The sequence below is a fragment of the Triturus cristatus genome, chromosome 2_1 (assembly GCF_964204655.1).
Source record: "Triturus cristatus chromosome 2_1, aTriCri1.1, whole genome shotgun sequence".
NCBI classification, from domain to species: domain Eukaryota; kingdom Metazoa; phylum Chordata; class Amphibia; order Caudata; family Salamandridae; genus Triturus; species Triturus cristatus.
In genome coordinates, this window is record NC_140581.1 from 232,091,562 (window position 1) to 232,112,064 (window position 20,503).

General features: G+C 46.5%; 1 protein-coding gene across 5 annotated transcripts in view; it reads left to right on the plus strand.

Annotated features, from left to right (window-relative positions):
• Positions 1 to 20,503, plus strand: part of SEC11C (SEC11 homolog C, signal peptidase complex subunit) — a 148,373-nt gene that overhangs the window by 68,677 nt on the left and 59,193 nt on the right. For 3 of the 5 annotated variants that reach the window (XM_085630486.1, XM_085630494.1, XM_085630479.1), the window contains exon 3: positions 1,959 to 2,068. In XM_085630486.1, the coding sequence (XP_085486612.1) occupies positions 1,959 to 2,068 (110 nt within the window). Of the gene's footprint in view, positions 1 to 1,644; positions 1,838 to 1,958; positions 2,069 to 20,503 lie in introns of all 5 variants that reach the window. The other 2 variants (XM_085630462.1, XM_085630472.1) reach the window with 1 other exon arrangement.

Sequence of the window (20,503 nt, forward strand, 5' to 3'; positions counted from 1 at the left end):
CTGTGGGGATTCTTACTTTTTTCTTTGAAAAACTGATTTAGTGTCGTTTTAACCCTTCACACCGTACTCAGTCACTACATGCACACCAGCACCTTCTTTGTTCACCGTCTGTAGTCGCCTTATCTCCGTGCTCTTGATGGTGGGGTAAAAAATTAATTTACATTCTTAACAAATTCATCCTTCAACATTGACCACAAGATTAGCTCCCTAGTATTTAAAAGCATGAACTCAAACTCCTAAAGACTGATAAATAACAAACAGTATTTGTTGTACCGACAACCTAGGGTACACACTAATTTGAACTTACATTTTTCAATAATATATCAATAGTTACAACATTCAGATGTAGGAAGATAGTCTGTTGACTGTCTGCTACCCCAGAACTTTGCAGAAAGTGCAAATATGAAATCCTGTTGAAGGCTAGAAAAGAATTGAGCCGAAACTTGACTTCATCTGTTAAGGTCATGAGGTAATCACCACTGGCTTAGTATATACAAATGTGAAATAAAGTTTGATTGCTCAGTGTTGGTGTGGGTAGAGCTAGTACTTATTGTCCTAGGAGTCTTTGGCAACCCTCATGATGTTGGTTCATGCTCTCATTTGCAAGGGGGTTAATTTGTGTCATGATGTATGTTGAATAAGGAATTTATTGAGATTTTATATTTATTTTTCTAAATAAATAACATTCCATATTCTTGATTTGTTTTCTGAGTTTGTTTTGGGCTGCAAAGGATACAATTGATGGATCTTGATTTATAGAATTCCCCTCCCTTTGGAGTAACTGAAAAGAGCTCGGTTTGTTAGATTTGCATTTGTCTAGAGGAACTTTTCATTCAATCTGTCTTCTGAAGCAAGCCTTTCTGGGTAGAAATCCCTCAGTTACCGTTACTTTACAGTGTTGGTGAATCTTATGTTGGCACAAAAAATAGTTTATGGTGTTAACCAGGGATATGAGAAAACTATCTCTGCTTTAATTTGTGAATCGTTTTTACAGAATAGATGAACATGCTGCACGCACACCAGTTTGATTTTCATAAAGTACATTCTTATGTGTTGTTGATCTCGTCAATTTTTAATGCTCCGGTGTCTATTATAAAAAAGATTAACATATTTTACAATTTTCTTTGAAGTAGCCTGACATTGTTTTGGTAATTCTACCTTGATTGTTGTGTGGCTCTGTATTTTGTAAAACTGATCCAAAATAACTGTTGTCCTAGTTCAACATTGCCCAAAGAAAGCAAGCATGTACAAAGCATTCCCTACTATAAACAGTTCTAACATCATTGACTTGTAGCCTCTTTAAATACCTCTTGATGTACCATTGAGTTGGGTAATAACAAACATCTGCTATTCAGCGCCAAGATACCAGTCTGCATGAATGTGCACTTTACAAATGCACATGTTATGTTATATACAGGTTTCATAAGTGTTTACTTTTTGTATGAACACTAGGTTTGCAAACGCTTTTCCAGGGCCATATTTTACAGTGACTTTCATAGTAATGTAATAGTGGACGCTATTTATTTTCAATCTATACTCCTCTAATGGTACAGCCTAAAGTTTAAGTCAACAAATTGTTCTCTCGATAACATAGCAGTAAAACCTCACAGAAAATAAATAAAAATCTACATATTATACCTACAGGTCTAATGCTCTGGCGTGTAGGCAGACCTTTATAAAATGTGCTTCTAGCTGGGGAGAAGAGCTAAAGAATAGGCTGGTCTTGCAGTCCTGCTTAAAAAGAATGGCACATTTCAATTTAAAAATAAAATTTTGGTCAAACATGTCTCCTCCCAGGATTACAGAACACATGCCGGCTACAACCCGGCTGAAACTCGTAAGTGCATAATTGTCTCTTCTTGTAGATGTTTTTAGTTTCTAATTTCATTTTGTTTTTGTTTCTCTTTTGATCCATTCCAGTGGTATTTTAATGTTTGGTTCTATGTTTACTTTTGCAGTTGTACTACCAAGTACTAAATTTTGCGATGATTGTATCATCTGCCCTTATGATATGGAAAGGACTGATTGTGGTTACTGGAAGTGAAAGTCCCATTGTTGTTGTTCTGAGGTATGTCCATTTTCTTTAAGTTCTCCTTTGTTTGTGTTCAGGATATCATAGAATGTATATCATCATTTGGAGTTAGATTTTCAGACCATTGTTAGAAGTTTGCTCCTGTATGGTGACGATGAAATTAGAGTATGTTTCCAGGGTGAGAAATATCTGCTAGTAATTGATAAGTGCATGTTAACATATATGTTTGTGTTTTTTTTGCCTGTATTTACAGTTGACCCACCCATGACCTCCTACAAACCCCTGAGTTTCTGAATGGAATTTTCACAGTACTGGCACAATTTTTCCAGAAAAGCCCATTTGCAAGTGCAATTATCATTACTATAACAATCTTCAAGTGGTTACCAGAGAATACATTAAAAAATAGTCACATAGGCTCTTATAGCCAGCAGGCCCGCCTATGACAACAGACTGTACGTGGGAATCACTAAAGACTCCACAATGGGCTTCAAACCATCTAAAACCTTGCAGCAAGACTTGTCCCCAACCTACCTCGCTGCACCCACATCTCTCCACATCTCACAGAACTTCACTGGCTCTCCATACCCAAGTGCACTCAATACACACCCACACTTACACTTACTTTAACAACAAAGGCCATTCCTACCTTAATAGCTGCATACACTTCCTCACCCCTCAAAACAGACACATCCATCAGCTGGACTCTCACTAGCACATGGACCCCGCATTCACAAAAACAGAACTGGAGGTTTCGCCATCTCGACCTAAGCCTGGAATGTCCTGCTAAAGTGAATCACGCAAGGTTTTATGTAGTACACCTTCTTTTTGTACTTTTTGTCAATGATTGACATTTCAACAATTGAAATTCCAGCAAAAATGTAATCCATTTGAAACCTTAGACATTCAGTACATGGGAAAGAGAAAACACCAGCTCTGATATCGCTCATTTATGCACTCACATACCCTTTTGCCTATTCATGCCGTCTCACATATTCAGTTGCACACTTATTCAGGCACTCATTCAGGAACTCATTAAGGTACTTGTCACACTCCGTCCCATTCACTCATTTGTTTGGTCAAACAAATACTCTTAGATTCTCTCACTCATGTAGTAACATCTCATGTCATTACACCCTAGCACTAGCGTGCTCACTCAATCACGCAATCACCGACACACAAATGTTTGCTCGTTGACTGAAGCCAACATTATCATTGGAGTTTACGTTCTTTATTTTCTAGTTGTCAGTCCCTCATCTCTTTATATTACACGTCTGTGAGCTTTGTCTTAATGTATCATAGACTTCTGCAGATCACTTTTTGTTCAGATGATTGCGCTGCAACGTGTTGTATGAAATACCTTTTCCTTCGAAGCTGTGGATAAAGTCACTGGATAGAACATCCCAACATCATCACACATGAATAGAAACAATTTAAGAGTGGAAAAGAGTGAAACACTGTGCAAAGTCTTTCCTAGAAGACAGATATAAGTTGCAAGCCATTTCACAGCAAATGTAGTTATAAAACCCTCAGTGGGTGTCACTGTGGTGTAGACTTAGCAAAGACTGCTTAGATGAAAGTTTGCGGCAAGTAGGTTTACCTCTCAAGATTCACGATTCCTTGAGGGCTTGTGGCTGTACCTCTGCAGGTAACTCAGTTAAAGGAGGCATATGAAAAGTGAACCACTCTTTCTTCTTCTTTTTTTTCCCTTCTCTCTCTGTCTCACACATGCATTCTCTATCATTTTCTCTTTAGACTCGTATGTTTAATCTCTCAAGGTCTCCTTTCTCTCTCCCCATTCTCTGTCTCTTACACATTTTTCTTGCTCTGTACCTTTATCTGTCTCCCACTGTTACAAACATGCATTTGCTCTCAGCATATCTCTTCATTCTTCGTCCTCATAGTTTCCTCTTTCAATCGTTTTTCCTTTCTCCGTCTATCATTTCTTTCCATCTTAGTCTTTCCCTCTCTCCTAATTCCTCTTTAGTTGTCTAACTTTATCTTTACCTATTTGCATATTTTCTCTTTCGCTCACTAACTGTATAAATGTATCTCTTATGCACACAATCTATCGGTCTCTAACACACAACACATTCATACACTAAGTTGTCTTATTCAGATTCAAGTCAAGTCAGGGACATTTGTATCGCGCACATATCACTCCAAGAGTCTCATGGCGCAACCTGCAGTGTTCTACAGCAAGTGCATCAACCACCTGAGCTGTTTTGCAAACTTTACATTTTATTTTTTATTTCAACAAGCTTTCATCCACACACTCTCTGACATGCACAGGAAACAAAACACAAGTATGCATAAATATTCACAAATCGACATGCATACGTGCACAAACGCCTACTGACTAAGAGGCATAAAAATGCCCATATGCACCCAAACACACCTTCCAGCGATCCAGCGCATATGCCATAAAACCTGGCATATAGTCGTACACAGAATTTCAGGTGCACACAAAAAACACCCGTGCCGTGGTACATACACATACTGATTTGATTATAAGCACCTTGAGTAGTCACATCTGCATTTTGTTTTTAGTAAAGTTGAACAAAAACCTGTTCAAGAATAGGCATCTGCATGCATGCACAGCTATGGGTGTCAGCTTTGGAATAGTTTTCCTATACATCTTATAAAGGAACATAAAAAGAAATATTTGCAAAGTCAATAGCTCGGTAGCCAATGAAAGACCCCATGGCTTTTCCAATGCTTGTTGTAGATTTGGCGTTAGCCAAGACCTTAAGACTTTACTGACATAGTATGTACATTCACATTTTTCTTCTGCCCACTAGAGCATATAGCTTGGGGCTACGGGCCACACCACTTCAGCCTTTGGCCAAGTTCATTGCGAGTTATAACATTTTGTACTTTCACAAAGAGTACTTTCAGCCACATAGCAGTTACCTTGCGTTCCTGGATCTAGTATAGCAATGTGTGGATTTTTAAAGACAAAAAATATTAGTGCTTTTAGCCATTTTGTTTTTAATTTATGAAGGCCAGCCAGCTTTCCTAACAATAAGGTTTTGCAAAAACAAAACAAGCATTGACAAAATCAGAAGGCTGGCGGCCAGCACCAGAACTATCAACTTTTCAAATGCGTATTTCCTTCTGCCACCGAAGAAGCCACTGGACAGACAGAAAAGAGATAGGTAAGGACCTGGGGGATTATATCTTAGTCCTCATAACAGCTGGATTCTGCCATTGCAGTATAAAGTGCTAAAATGTCTATTAGCAGACTTTGTGCTTAACTCACAAGAAGTGATAAAGAAAGAAGACATCAAGCACAATGGAATACTCCATCTCTATTGGCACTTTCTCAATGCTTCTCCTCACTCTGTGCCCTCTCTTTCCTTCAGTATTTGATTCCTTGTTTCTTCCTTCACTCTTTTATCATCTACTAGCTTTCACACCTTCACTAATGGATCATTCTTTTGTTCTTAAACCTAACCCTCAATCATTTGATGTTTTTGCCAGTCCTTTTTAGTATAAAGACCTTATCCTTGAGTCCTTAAGTCAAATAGCGGGTGGGGGTTGGGTGCCGAGAGAACAAGCACAGGGTGCTTGAGAGATTTAAAGGGGGTGGTAAAAAGTACATCAAAAGGGAAGGATGAGGGGAAAGTATTGTTGGGAATAGAAGGCTTGCCAGGTGCCATAACGGGGAGAGCGTATGTACTAGAGGATTACAAATGGACAAGACAAAAGGTAGAAGGAGCCGAAAGATATTTATACGGTCAGGGAATTTAAGATGGTGTTATAATGACAGGAGAAGTGAAGCTAGAGATCAGAGAAGTTGTGGTTACAGCAAAAGCACAGTATACCACACTGTACTCAGTATGAGCATGGTGCTAGTCAAAACGGCAGATTGATTGGCACAATCTTAATTTCTTTTACCTAAATTAGAATAGCAGTTTTTCATTTTTCAAATAATTCCCAGTGGCTGGGGTTCCACTCTAGTCTGGTCTAGTAGCTTTCCCGCGGGGGAATAACAGAATGTGGAGGGCAGGGGCTGCCAAGGGGCACATGGATGGTGGTACTTGAGTAGTCTCAAGGGTTCAGTCCTCGACAACAACTGTGCAGAGAGGTTCACTTACCGCCCCCATGATGACGTGGAATGCCACAACACTGTTGAGGGAGTGCAATCAGCTGAGGAAGGCTGCAACTTCCAGAAGCAAATGCTGGGAGACTACTTGAGGAGAGTCACAGCTACTAGGAGAGGTTTATATACATAGGCTCAGAAAAAGGGTTGCAGCTACCTTGTCTAGGGTCCACCTGCTTCTGCCTAGGAGGGGGTTGCAAAAGAAAAACAAGAAAGTACAGTGGGTTTCCACCTGTGGTTGAGACAGAGAAACTGTAGCAAATGTCTCCTGCACACGTACTAGTCTGTAATTCTGACCAGAACAGCACCAGGGGGGCAAGATAGAAGTAACTAATTGCACATTTTAACCTGTGAGGATCATTAGCTGCACCTGAGCTTAATTCATGACTCCACAAAAAAGACTGCTGGGGAACTATAACCAATAGGGTCACCCAGGCGAAAACTGAACATCGGTTAGAGGATGAGCGTAACGTACAAGTGGGGGAAGAATTATGTTAGGAGTAACACCCTGCCTTTGGAAATTAGATTGTGGAAAGTAAAAACGTTCCTAGTTAACGTGAAGGAAAGCTCAATTCTACAAAGGACACGGAGGCTTAGATTATGCTTTATTCTTTACCTTTTCTCGCAGCAGCCATAAAAAAAAGCTTGGGACCAATCCAACCAACAATGTCGTCCATAACCGTATGGAACGTGGCATCGTGGTCCATTAGTCTTCTTTCTTAGTGTGAATGGTCGTGTCAGAACCTCTTCCTCTGGATTTTTATGAACCTGTCAGCAGAAAAAACTGAAGACAGATTAGCCTACCATCCGCATGTAGGAACGTCTTGTATACAATACTCATAATCTTAAACATAACTGTGTGAACTCAAATTTATGAGACCGATAAACCAGTATAATACTTAAGCTGAAGTAGATCATGTTCTTCTTTCCAACACGGGAGGGACCCTGCATAGAATTGAAATGTTCCTACCATTAGCTAGGAAAGATTTCATTTTGTGTCAGGACCAGAAGCTCAATTATGGTTGTTCAAAGCTTACAACCATTAAAAGGCAATTGAGAGACTGGTTTGAAGTAAAATCTCGTAAACATGTAATCGGAAAACCAGCTTGCCATTTGTAAAATATCTTCCAATTTAACTCCTAAGATGTAGGCCTTAGTCGACCTTGCTCTCCTGGACTAATATGCACCAAACATCGAAGTGTCCGTGCCTGCCGTTTGGATCACCCATCTAGCCATAGTGGGTGAAGAGACCGCTTGATGCGATTTTGTAATGACAATTAACTGTTTTACCCCCATGGGTCGCAATTCATGAGATACACTCTCATACTCTTGCAACCAGTGCACCACACATAGTTTGTGTGAACCCGGACATCCTGGGTACAGAACTGCCTGCGTGTTGGCCAGCTCATAAACAAGCGGATCACTTCATATCCCATGTCTAGGTATATATTTATATATATATATTTTGTTTTTTAATTGGATTTTCTCAAACCGTATGCAGTAAGTTGGCATAACAGTATACAGTGCGATTATGCAAGAGTTTCAACATCGATCACATATACAGGACAGTGATGAACATGTAGATACTACAGCAGAACAGGCATTACACAGTGAATATAGACAATCGAAATGCATTATTCCAGTTAGTCTCAGTGTTCCACAGATCTCTAGTATAACCGTGGTTCCCATATGTCACGGGGTCTAGAGGTAGAGGGGAGATCCTCCGCATATAATACTAGGTTGTCACGGAAATAAATTAAGTCTTTGAGCCAGTGGGTACTTTGGGGTTTTACCATACTGTCTCAGGAAAGTGCCACTCGCCGTTTTGCAAGAAGCCAAGCCACTGTTACAAACTTGCCCACTACTCCCTTCAGAAATGGCACCAGGCCCAGAAGACAAATGTGTGGGGTGCATTGCGTTGACCATTCTGGACAGTTTGCACGTTACTTCAGCCCAAAACACGTCAACCCCAGGGCATGCCCAGGCTAAGTGCCAAAAATCAGCCCCCGTGCCCCGGCATATTTTATATATATCAGCTGTTCGCAGGCCATATTGAAATAATCTCTGAGGGGTGTGATAGGTCTGGTGCAAGTACTTAAAATGAATAATACGGAGGTTCCCGTTGGAAGTCAAGCCTCCCGTCAGTTGGCAGCAATATTCCCAGTCCACCTGTGTCATCTGGGGAGATAAATACACATTCCATTTTTCCAGGCTTCTGCTTGGGGGGGGGGGACACATTTTTCAGCTCGGGCGCTTTGATATAGTTTGGTGATGAGTTTGTGACGCGTAGGAGCAAGGAGTAGTGTATGTAGCGTCTGTAGTGTAGGTGGCTCTGCTGGAAATGAAGAAAAGTGGGCCTGTAACGCTTTTTTGAGTCTATGAAACGCAAAAAGAAATAGAGGGGTTTTGTTCTGTATATAGTTGAGATTAGCGTCTGAGACGAAGGTACCATTCACATATAAGTCACGCATATGGATAATCCCGGCTAATTTGAGAGTGTTTAACGTCCCCTTGTCATGTGTGACCAAGAGGGCCGAATGGTAAGCAATTGGCAACAATGGCAAGTAGAGTGAAAGCTTCCCAGCTAAGCGGCCTAACGTGTGCCATGCTGTTACAGTAGTGTCGATGGTATTAATTTCATTGCGGGAGGGTATGTCTGCGATTGTGAGAGAGAATAGACCGCAGAGGTATGGGGTGTGCCTCTCCATCTTCAACCGCAATATGGGGTATAAAGTCATGCGTAGCAAGTCAGTAATGTGCATAGTGGGCATGTGCGCATAAATAATCTAAATACAGATGAGGCATGCAAAAACCGCCCTCTTTGTAACTTAGAGTGAGTGTGTTCCAGTTGACCCGGGCTTGTTTACCCCCCCCCCCCCCCCCCCATTTCCGATCAGTCGAAGAAACCAGGAGCGCAAGGTTTGAAAATAATGCTGGGTGAGTGCGATTGGTATGTTACAAAATAGGTATAAAAATATGGGCAGTACGACCATCTTTACGAGGGCTGTCCGGTCGGCTAGGGATAATGGAAGTTTAATCCATCTGGTAACCTGTTGTTCTACGACCGTGTACGCCACGCCATAGTTTTCTCGAATAACTATGTCTGGGTTGTGGTGTACCCACACTCCCAAACATGGGATCGGTGGCCCACATGAGCGGTAATTCCAGATTGTGAGGTCGAGTGCATGCAGTCAACGGCACCACCACCGATTTAGCCCAATTAATTAGTAAGCTGGATAGAATCCAATATATTCCCACAAGATGGTCGTCGGGTATGTTTTTGCGGCTCACTGACCAAGAGCAACATATCATCTGCATACATGGAGATGTGGACTGGGCGGTGAACAAAGCGGAGGGCTGAAGCTCTATGGCGTTGCCGAATGATACAGGCTAGTGGTTCAAGCGTTAGCACGAATAGGGGTGGGGAGAGAGGGCAACCACCTTGCCTCGTGCTTCTGGTGATTGTGATGAGGTCTGATGTGTAAATCTCTACGCGAATTCGGGCTACGGGGTTAGTGTATAATAAACGTATCCACCCAATAAACAGGGGTGGAAACCCCATACGCCGCAGGATGCAGAATAAATAACCCCATTCAATCGAATCAAAGGCTTTGGCTGCATCGAGCATCACCGCCACTGCCTGTAGACCATGGTCGAGTATGTGAAACATGGTGAAAATCGTCCCCAGATTGTGAGAGGTTGATCTGGTAGGAATAAAACCTGATTGATCTGGAAGAACGAGTAGAGGCATAAGGGGTTGCAGCCTTGTAGCTAATATCTTGGCCAGAATTTTAACATCGGTGTTTATAAGTGACAGTGGCCTGTACGAGTCACAACGGGACTGCAGTTTATCTTGTTTAAGGAGGGTGATAATGAGGGCTCCCGGCAAGGTAGGGGGCAGTATTCCAGAGTCATAGGCCTCGGCATACATTTCCAGAATGTGTGGGGTGATTTCCACGGTGTACTCCCTATAGAATTCGCTGGGGAAGCCGTCAGGTCCCGGAGCTTTTTTATTGGGGAGTGTCTTGATGGCCGCTCGCACTTCTTCTTCTGTAATCGGTTGACTAAGGAAGTCCCGCTGATTTTGCGTGAGCCACACTAGGGCCACACCCGAAAGGTACTCGTCCAGTTCATGAGGATCCACCTCCCCCTGCGACGTGTACAGAGTGGCGTATGTTTTGCGAAACTGCTCAGCAGAGTCTGCGGTGGTGTAATGATCGTGTTCATCGTCATCTGTTATTTTGGTGATGATATGTTTATGGGTGCGCAGAGTGATCTTGGGAGCTAGATGACGTCCTGGGCGACCACTTTCGCCATATGCGCGGGCCACGGAACATCTGCATATATAGCGCGTTTCTTCCTCAGCGAGGGCGATATATTCGATCACAGACTCTTTAATAGAGGCGAGAAGCGGGGCAGATGGAAAGAGTTCGTATTCCCTATCAAGTTCGTGCAACATAGCCTCTATCCTGGTTAGCCGTCCGCGTAGATCACGCAGAATGCCAGCCGTTGTGCTGATACAAATGCCGCGAAGGTGGCCTTGACTGCCTCCCAAAGGGTCATAGCATCCCCCCATTCCTCCCCTCCCGCCACAACCCCCCACCCACTTTGGCATCCCCAACACGCCAAACCCAACCCCAACAACCCATAACATTTCCGGAATGCATAAACCAGAGTGGGGAATGCCCATGAGGGGGACACCGGAGCACACATCTCCTCCCAGTTCTACGGGAGGTGGTCAAGCCAAAAGGTTTTTATAGTCCTGCCTGTGCAGTGAATTTATAAGAGGCCCACATAAGGCCACCCCGGTGACTGAGAGATACTAATACAGTGGCAAGGCATAAGTTGTGGTCTAAACATCAAAGGATAATCTTTCCGTTTATACCAGTCACCAGTAATACATAATGGCCTGAGCAACCTTGAACACAGCGTAAACTAGAATGAAAGCATAAAATCTTATCTGAACACTGCAAGTGTCCTGGAGAAGTCCGCAGCGCGACTGTCTCGATCATCCTCCGTCAAGTGCAGGGTGGGGAACCAGTCGGGGTGCGGCTGAGAACAGGCGATAGAAAAGGGACCAGTCGTCCATGCCACACAGCAAAGTCACTTGCCCGCCGCACCAGTCCCTCTGCCGTCGTCTTCTGCTGGACCAGGAGAGTCTTGACTGTGACGTTTGAGGGTTTTGGCAAAGTCCATCGCCGTATAAGGGTTGGTGAAAATCCTCTGTTTTCCGTTAACCTTGATGCGCAGTCGTGCTGGGTTTAACATCGCATAAGGGATTTGTTCCGCGATAAGGATCTTCTTCACAGACTGGTATTCACGTCGTGCCTCCTGGACAGCAATTGTAAAATCAGGATAGAATGCAAGGGTATTACCCTCATGTGTGATGGTGCCTTTTTCACGCTCCAGCCGTAGGACGGTGTCCCGGTCCCTATAATTAAGCAAGCGAGCTATGATGGGAAGTGGCGGTGCTCCAGGAGGTGGACAGGCGGCAAGAGATCTATGGGCCCTTTCGACTAGGACGGGAGACCGGTTCTCCGTACCAAAGATTGCCTGGAGGAGTCGTTCCATGTAGGTTTCCAGCCGCCCAGTATTTGTAGATTCTGGCAGGCCCGTGACGCCGATGTTGTTGCGCCGGGACCTAGCCTCCAAATCCTCATTGCGGGCTTGAATCAAAGCCAGCAGCTTTTCCATCGAGGCCATCTTTGCTGTAACCTGCTGTAAGCCATCCTCTGCCGTAGAAATACGAACTTCCGCCTCTCCCAATCTCATGGCATGTTTATCTAAGTTTGTGGACAGATGGTCTATACGCAAGTTGAGGTGGTCGATCTTTCCATCTATTGTTTGCAGACTGACCTGCACCGCGAACAGAGTCTTATCTATATTGGACAGTTGGTCGGCGGGTGCATCTGCCTCGGAGTCTGAGGCAGCGTACTGAGCCGTCTTGTCGCTGCGCCGTGGTTCAAAAGTGAGACGTGGCTGATTCCGATCCGGCTTCCCCATTTTGGAACGTTGAGTTAATGTAGATATTTGGGGCTGTCGCTCTGCGAGCAACTGTGCAAATCAGCCGTACAAGTGGCTTGGAATAGAAGTTGGAGTCAGTCACGTCCGGCAGAATCCGCTTCCAGCAATGCTGATACCTCCCGCGTGGGCCAGGGCGAAGCGTGCACTGCTCCAGCAGACAGCAAGGCCCATAAGGGTTGTACCGCAGAAGGGTCATATATATGAACTGGCTTACTACTGTGCACAGAGTGAGGTAGTGTGACCCAGCCAAAGGTCCAAGGAGCTAGAGTAGATCTCCCGTGCAATCATGACGTGTTGCTGGGTGGACACTGGTCAGTGTGGCTCGTAGTTAGTGCCTCCAGGTTGGCACAGGTTAAGTGGTGAGAATGCCGGGTTTGCAGCGGTCTTAATCCAGCGCTGTACTCACAGGGGCATATAGGAGAGATGTGGGGTGCCACCAGGTATGGCCCGGGAGATGAAGAGTGGACGTTGGACAGAGATGAGGTCTGGACAACAACAGCAGGGAGTCAGCAGGTCAGGGCGGCGTTGGGTGTCCAAACTGCCGTGGGATGGCCCACGCCACACCTCTGCACTGCGAGGCGGTCAGTCACAACGCGGGAAGTAGGCCGGTAGGAGTGTGCAGTTGCTGTCCCCGCATCACAGCACGCTGTTTAGGGATCTGTACCACTCCGAGGTGGTCCGAGCTGTGTGAGGGGAATTTGCACCACCGAAGTTCTCCAGAGAATCCCTCAGACCTCCACAGTGCTCGCCGGTGCCCTCTGCAACTGTCAAGGCTACCGCGTTAGAAACAGCAGTGCGTTTAGCCTGCGACGTACCTTAGGGCAGATGGGCCAATATCGTGTGGCGTGAGGAACAGTGATGCCGGGCGCCCGGGATTGCGGCCTTTATGGAGACCGCAGAGTGCCGCCGGGCTCACCGGCCGGTCCACGCACCTCGCGGCAAGCTGGATCCGGGCGCCCGCCCTGTATATCGCAGGGGGAGCACACACGGCGCACAGTCTCCCAGAGCAGGGCGCAGGCCGCCAACGTGGCAAAACCGGCCCAGACACTCTCCCACGGCAGCCACCGCCAAATCAGCCTGTGCAGCAAATCTTCCTCACTCCCCAAGTGCCTAAGAACTTCAAGACACTTGGATTGCTGAGTTGGAGGCAGTTTTCTTCAGTAGGACTGCAGGATTTTGATGAATAATGGGCTCGACCGACGGAGCTGCTCTAGGGAGCCGCCATCTTGTCGTGCGCCCTCTAGCGCCCCCATGTCTAGGTATATTTAGGTTTTGGGGGATTAGACAGCTTGGTACCTTGCATCAACTTACATATTAAAGAATGTGAACTGACTGACATCTGCAATTGGAAGTGTGTTTTTAGCTGAGATGGCCTATCTAAAGCAATTGATGACGGAATATGCTCTACTTACCTCTGCTAATTCTGCCTGATAATTAATCCAACTGTCATTCCACATAGCAACTGCTCCAGGCAGACTATGCCAATTTGTATCTTGCATGAGTCCCAGAGACCCAAGCTTGCATCATAAGAGGTAGCTGATCCTGAAAGGCCTGGCATGTTCCATCGTTGCCCGAGATTCTTCATGTCAATAGGGTCAGCAGGTCATCTTTGATCATAGGGTGGATGTGTCCTCTCGGTCCCTGTAAGATTCTCTTAAATGTTGCAATGACCACAGCACAGTCGCTCAACATCTCGAAGAGGAGTTGTAACCAAGCTTGAAATCTCCAGAGCGGCGTCACCAGGATCATCTCCAATCTAGTCTGGGTCACCACCCTGGTAATCATGATAAAAAGAGGAAAGGCGTAATTCAGCCCCTCGCTCCAGTACTGAAGGAATGCACCCACCTCTGCAGCTTGCGAATCCGGACTCCAACTGAAGAACTGAGATAACTTCACATTCGGTCTCAATGCAAACAGATCCCTGACAGGGTTGCTCCATCTCCGGAATAGAAGAAGAAATATCTGTGGATGTATCATCCAGTCACTGGAATCCTTCAAGAAGCGTGAGTTCCAGTCCGTCACTGTGTTTGAACTGCCAGAAGAGTAAATCGGTGACACTGAAATCTCCTTCAGGCAGTAGTGTGTTTGGCTTTCTCTGCCAATGTCTCGGATCTCATACCGCCTAGCTTGTACAGCTGAGATGTTGTCCAATTTCAACAAGGTGCAACACTTCACCCTGTTCTTTGCTACGCTGCGAATCATGAAGGACTTGCCAGGAGTTTGAAGCTGTTGCTTTGGAGTTTGATCTCTTCCTGGGACCAACGTCCCTCTGCGGAGATATCTTCACACCTGGTTCCCCAACCCCTGCGGCTTGCATCCAATTTTATCACAATCTCCGGTGTTGATCTAAAAATTGCTCGGCCAGTCAACAATTACATGTGGTTCAGCCACCAGATCATCTCTGTTCTGGCCTCCTCCATCTATATTATCTCCTCTGAATAAGATACTCCCCTTTGAAGATGAGAGCTTTTCAGTTGCTGTAGCACCCTTTACAGCAGTGGCTGGAGAAGAAGGCTTTTATCGAGGAAGAGAACAGCCCAACAATCGTCACCAGCTTGTGCAGGGAGATTCAATCTGACGATGTCAAGGTCATCAACTCCTCCTTGATTGTGTTGACCTTGACCAGGGGTAACTCCCGGATCGCTGCTTGTGCATCGATGGTGAAGCTGTGGTAATCTATCCTGTGCTTCGGCACCAGATATGATTTGTAGGTGTTGATAATGAAGCCCTAGTATTCCAAAAGCTGATTGTTTTAGGAGAATAGCCTTGACCTAAGCTATGAGGATCATGTTGTCTGGGCAGATTACCAACCTGCAGCCCCATTACCGCAACCAAGATACCACTGGTTTTAGGAGCTTCCAAAAATACCAAGAGACAGATGACAGACGGAAGGGGAGGACATTTAACTCCCAGATTTGGGACATGCAGAGACTCCGGAGAAACCTCCGGTGGAGAAGTAAGATTGGAATGGCTAGTTACACATCTTTCAAATCCAGCCTGACTAACCATTCCCCCCCGTCTGAGGAGGCCTCTCAAAAGATGGATGCCCTCCTTCTTGAAGTGGCGATAAATCAACCAATTGTTGATCATTGGACGCACCCCCTTGTCCTTCTTGTTTACTACAAATATATTGCTCGAAGGATCCATCTATAGCCCCTTTGCTTGCTAGGTTTTGAATCTCTAGGTCTATTTGCATGGTTACCTCCTCTGAAAAAGAGAGGGAAAATGATCTGTACTGTTGTTTTGGGGTACCCCAAAACTCTATGTGGAACTCTCGGACTGTATGAAGGAACCCCGCCCACCCTGTTCAGTGGTAAGGGTGCAATTGGCGTTTCCTAAAAGGTAAAGATAAAGCTTCCCATCCTGAGGGAATCCATGGGTCAATTGATTCTCCCATCCACTTGGCATCTTCTGCCAATTCTATTTTCTTAGTGATTGGACCAGCAATATTGAGAAGCTTGTCCTGACACGACCACCAGGACCTACCCATACCCTGGTTGGGGTCTTAGGTGAGCCTTCTTTGAAGGTTATCATGGTGGTATCCAATTCAGGAGTGACCGCGACCTTGCCCTCAATGGAGGGTCTTGGGCATTCAGCTGGTAATTTATTACCCACTTCCTTGTTCAAGGAGTACCTCATTCGTTGTTTGAGGTAGTATTCCACCTTGGAGGATGACTCCCATACCGAGGAGCAGGTGTGCCAGATATCTTTGGGATCAATAACGTATTTGCCTTATTCACGGTCATCAGGATTTGTGACTGTATCAGTCTTCAATTTTTTCTTAGAACCCCCCCTACCCCAAGGGATACCAATCCCTTGAACCTTTGGATGCCTTGTCCGAGTTTAAGGACGAGTGGGAGTCCGTGCCATCCTGGCCTTGGTCCTGATCATGGTCAGAGACCATGTGGCCCTTGAAGGGGTATATTCTGAAGGAAAAAAAAGACCACTAGGACCCACCCCTACCTGAGTATAGGTCGACCTGGGTAGTTTGTAATATGTGAAGTAATTTTCCATATGATTTCGCCAGAGCCATAAAGGGTTGGTATCCCGAGGCCCTCTGGGGGCATCACCTACACCAGAGCTGTGTTCCTGTGACAGAGTGCACATAGGACCCTTGGGGTTCTTAGCGGGGGCATTGTAATTTTTGCAATGTGATGGCCATCGCATTTTCCACTGACTTAGAGACTGCAAGTTCAGTCTTCTCTACTAGTTCAGGATCAATGGAACATTGCTGTCCCTCCACTTCCTGTCTTCCATAGATGTGGTCGTCAGCCATCATAAGGTTAGGGCAACCTAGAATACTGCACTCTAAAAGATTTAAGGGAAGAAAACTAACTCCAAGTTCACAGTGAAAACCAAGGTGCCTCTGTCTATACGACAATCAGTTTCAAAATGAGTGCGCCGGCTGATATCTAAAGTGACTGATGCAACTCCTTTTAGCCAAAAGCAGTTGATCCTCTGATTTTTCTCCTGAGGGTGAAAAAGGAGCCCAATCCCGAAACTCGTTTACGGAGTGGACTGCAACAATAAAACAGTTAATTTCTCTCTCCATATCGCAGTTGCTGATAGTGCACAATGCCGTGGCAGGTGGGAGATAGAGCAAATCCCTTGCCGTCCCGCTTCTGACGGGACTTTGCATCACACTAACAGCCTTGCACAAGGGCTGACTCTGAAACTCAGTGACTGAAGTTTGCGGTGAGGAGGGAAACCATCAATACACTATAAATCAACAATCCGCAACGTTCAAAACTATGTAAATTGTTTTTTAATCAAGACAGTAATGAGGTGAGAAAAACACTCAGCTGCAGCTGCCGTGAGCAGCAAAGAACGAGTACTAATGTAGGAGGTTGACACGTTATATACTGCCATGGATAATATAATACATGGGATTTAAACAGCAGTCACTTATTTCTTTATTATCGGCAATTTTTGATGCACCAGGTCCCCGATTGCAAAGAAAAGACTTTAGAACTTGACTGTTATAACCGCGACAGGGATGCGGCCCTGAGATTGGCGCGAGAAAAAAAGTCGCTAGTATGCGAGGGGTCGACCATCTCGCTCTATCCTGATTTTACGGCCAAGGTGCAAGAGGCGAGACGGCAGTTTGTCCCAGCTAAAAAAACAGCTGCGTGAGCTGGGTCTGGACTATGCGATGTTGTATCCGGCCAAGCTACGTGTTAATCGGCAGGGGAAATCGCACATCTTCACGGACCCAAAGGCACTACATAGGGCGCTGAAGGACTGGCACAGGGAAAGGCGGAGCAGTCCGGAAAAAAGACAGCGGAGTGAGGAGGCGGAGAGCACGCTGGAGCTGCAGGACTGAAGTCGATGGTCTGGCGAGCACTGTTCCGAACTGTGCAGCTCTGCGGCAGAACTATTTAGTGGGTCTGGTTGGAAGAAACTGGGGGTGCTGGGCACGCTTGGTGGACGCGAGAAGGAAGGTTGCTGCAATTCTGTTGTACGGTATGCATAATGAACCTTTTTAATCCCAGCTGGTAACGTAGCTAAGGGCACTTAGGCGAGCAGGGCGCTCCTCCTTCATGCGATTATTTTCATTAGCAGGTTATGCATTAGTAGCGACTGACAGACGTGTGAGTAGCAGCGAGCTGCAGGCGCCGTAGGAAGGAGAGTGGCGAGGAGACTTGGAAGGGGCGGTAGGGCAGAGATGGGTTTGCTGCAATGGGAGGCCAGGCGGGCGGTGACAGTGATAAGTTGCTGCATATTACGCATTGAGCGACCTCCGCCTGCGCGTGCAGTCCACCTGGAATTGGGGTTATGTTGCTCTGGGGACGGGAGGTGGGTGGGGAGGGTAGTCTTTTGATGGGGCGCGGCACGGCCGAGTTGGGGGGGGGGGTCTGCTGTGGGTGGTGGGGGCGGGACAGGGTTGCAGTTATTCGATTTGTTGTTAAGGGGGTCGAACTGTAAGTTAGCTTTGCGAGGGTCTTACCCAAGTAATCGTCACACACGACACACAGTTGTAGACAATAATGGCCGCAGTTGGGACAGATATGGCTGGTTCCTATAGCGGGAACGGGCTGCACGCCTCCATGAGAGTAATGACCTGGAATGTAAGGGGTCTAAATGATCAATGCGCAAGGTGATGCACTACCTCACTCGACATAATGTAGACATTGCTTTCCTTCAGGAGACGCACCTCCCTTGCTCCAGCCAGATGCTGCGCGTGAGAGGGATGGTGGGTAAATCGCACGCGGCCGGTTTCACAACCCATGCCAGGGGGGTGTTAACCTGGTTTAACCCTAAGCTGCGTGGCAAGGCGCAACTGCTCCATGTGGATGGTGGGGGCCGGTTTGTGCTGTCACGGTATCAGGGGAAGGGACTGGATTTATTATTAGTTAATGTGTACGGACCGAACTATGATTGTCCTGAGTTCTACTTGGACCTTGCACAAAGAGTCAAGGACTCTGGTTCAGCCCACATACTCTGGGGGGGGGACTTGAACACGGTTATGAATCCTGACCTGGATAGGTCGGGTGGCCCGGCCAGACAGCAGACAGCCGCGGCTAAGACAATCAGGAGGGAAATGCTTTGTTTGGTCCTTTCAGACGTATGGAGAGTCCTATATCCTGGGGAGGGGGGTTTTATGCATTACTCCGCTTATCATAACCTGCATACTCGTATAGATTACTGGCTGGCGTCTTCGTCGCTCATGTCGCAGGTCCGTGCGTGCCAGGTGTTGCCGCGCACCCTATCGGATCACTCTCCCATAGTGCTTACGTTGGCTGCCCCCAGTAGGACAATCCCCCCTTTTGCGTGGCAGGTTCCCCCCCATACTCCCTCCTTGATCCCTTGTTTAAAGAAGAAATGGCTGAGGAGATCACAAAGTTTTTTTTTTTATACCAATTTAGGGTCGGTGGACAGCTTCCAAACGGTGTGGGAAACATTTAAAGTGTATATTAGAGGGGTGGCGATCGCTAGGCATTCTGGGGTGCTGCGATCTATCCGGCAGAGGTTAGCATCACTGGAAAGCAGGCTGCTGGAAGCAGAGTCTGCGCAGCGGTCTGGTGCGTCGGAAGTTATTGCAGAAGAGCTGAAGGGGCTGCTGGCAGAATACCACGACGCGGCTGATGCGGAGGTGCTGCATCTCGGGAAGTATACTACGGCCAGAGTGTATGGTGAAGGTGACAGGCCCAGCTCCGTACTAGCCAATATACTAAAAGCGCGAAGAAGCAGGGTGGCGGTTACTAAAGTACGTTCGGATGATGGGGCGATGTTGACTGAAGAGGCGGACATTGCCGCGCGCTTTCAATCATATTACGCTAACCTGTATGCATCTCAACAGGCCAATATGGATGACAGCATACAAGACTATTTAGATCATATCCAGCTACCCTTCCTCTCAAATGAGCACAGGGAATTCGTGGCCCTACCAATAGAAAGGGACGAAATCCTTGAGGTACTGGCGGGTATGAAGGCAAATAGTGCTCCTGGGGCGGACGGCCTCACCGTAGCCTTCTACCGCTCCTTTATTGATTTACTGCTTCCGCATCTCTACGCTGTTTGACGATCTGTGCGTCACCGGCCACATGCCTCCCACCATGAGGGAGGCCATTCTGGTAGCCATCCCTAAGCCAGGCAAAGATTTGGAGGAGTGCAGCTCGTATCGACCGCTATCTTTGCTGAACGTTGACACTAAACTATTCGCGAAAGTGTTGGCCACGCGACTTGAGCTGCTCACTCCGGAGCTGGTCGCCCCGGAGCAGGCGGGGTTTGTGCCGGGCAGGAACCTCACGTACAACCTTAGGACGGTGTTTGGTGTATTGCAGCATGTTCGACAAGACTCGAGGGCTCTCGCAGTTTTCCTTGATATGGAGAAAGCTTTTGACTCAGTGGAGTGGCCCTTTATGCGACAGGTCCTGACCAAAATGGGATTGGGCCCGGTTTTTTTGCAAATGATTGGGGTGTTGAATAAGGGCCCTACTGCTAGGATTAGACTGGGTGATCTGGTTACGGACGACATATCGATTTCCAGGGGGACGCGTCAGGGCTGCCCCCTTTCCCCCATACTATACGCCTTGGTGGCTGAGCTGCTGGCTCGGGCCCTGCGTGAGTACCACAGCCTGAGAGGCGTTAGCTTTCCATCGTATCGTATAGTGGTCTCTACATATGCAGATGATACTTTGCTCTACGTCAGGGAGCCGGAGAGCAACTTGGCGCCAGTGCTGTGGGAGGTCGTGCAGTTTGGGGCGCTGTCTGGGTTAAAGGTCAACTGGAACAATTCCATTGCATTCCCGCTGACGTCGTCCACTGCTCCGTTTGAAATGGAGTACCCACTGCAGTGGTCGGACGATGCTGTCCGATACCTTGGGATCCAACTGCACAGGGAT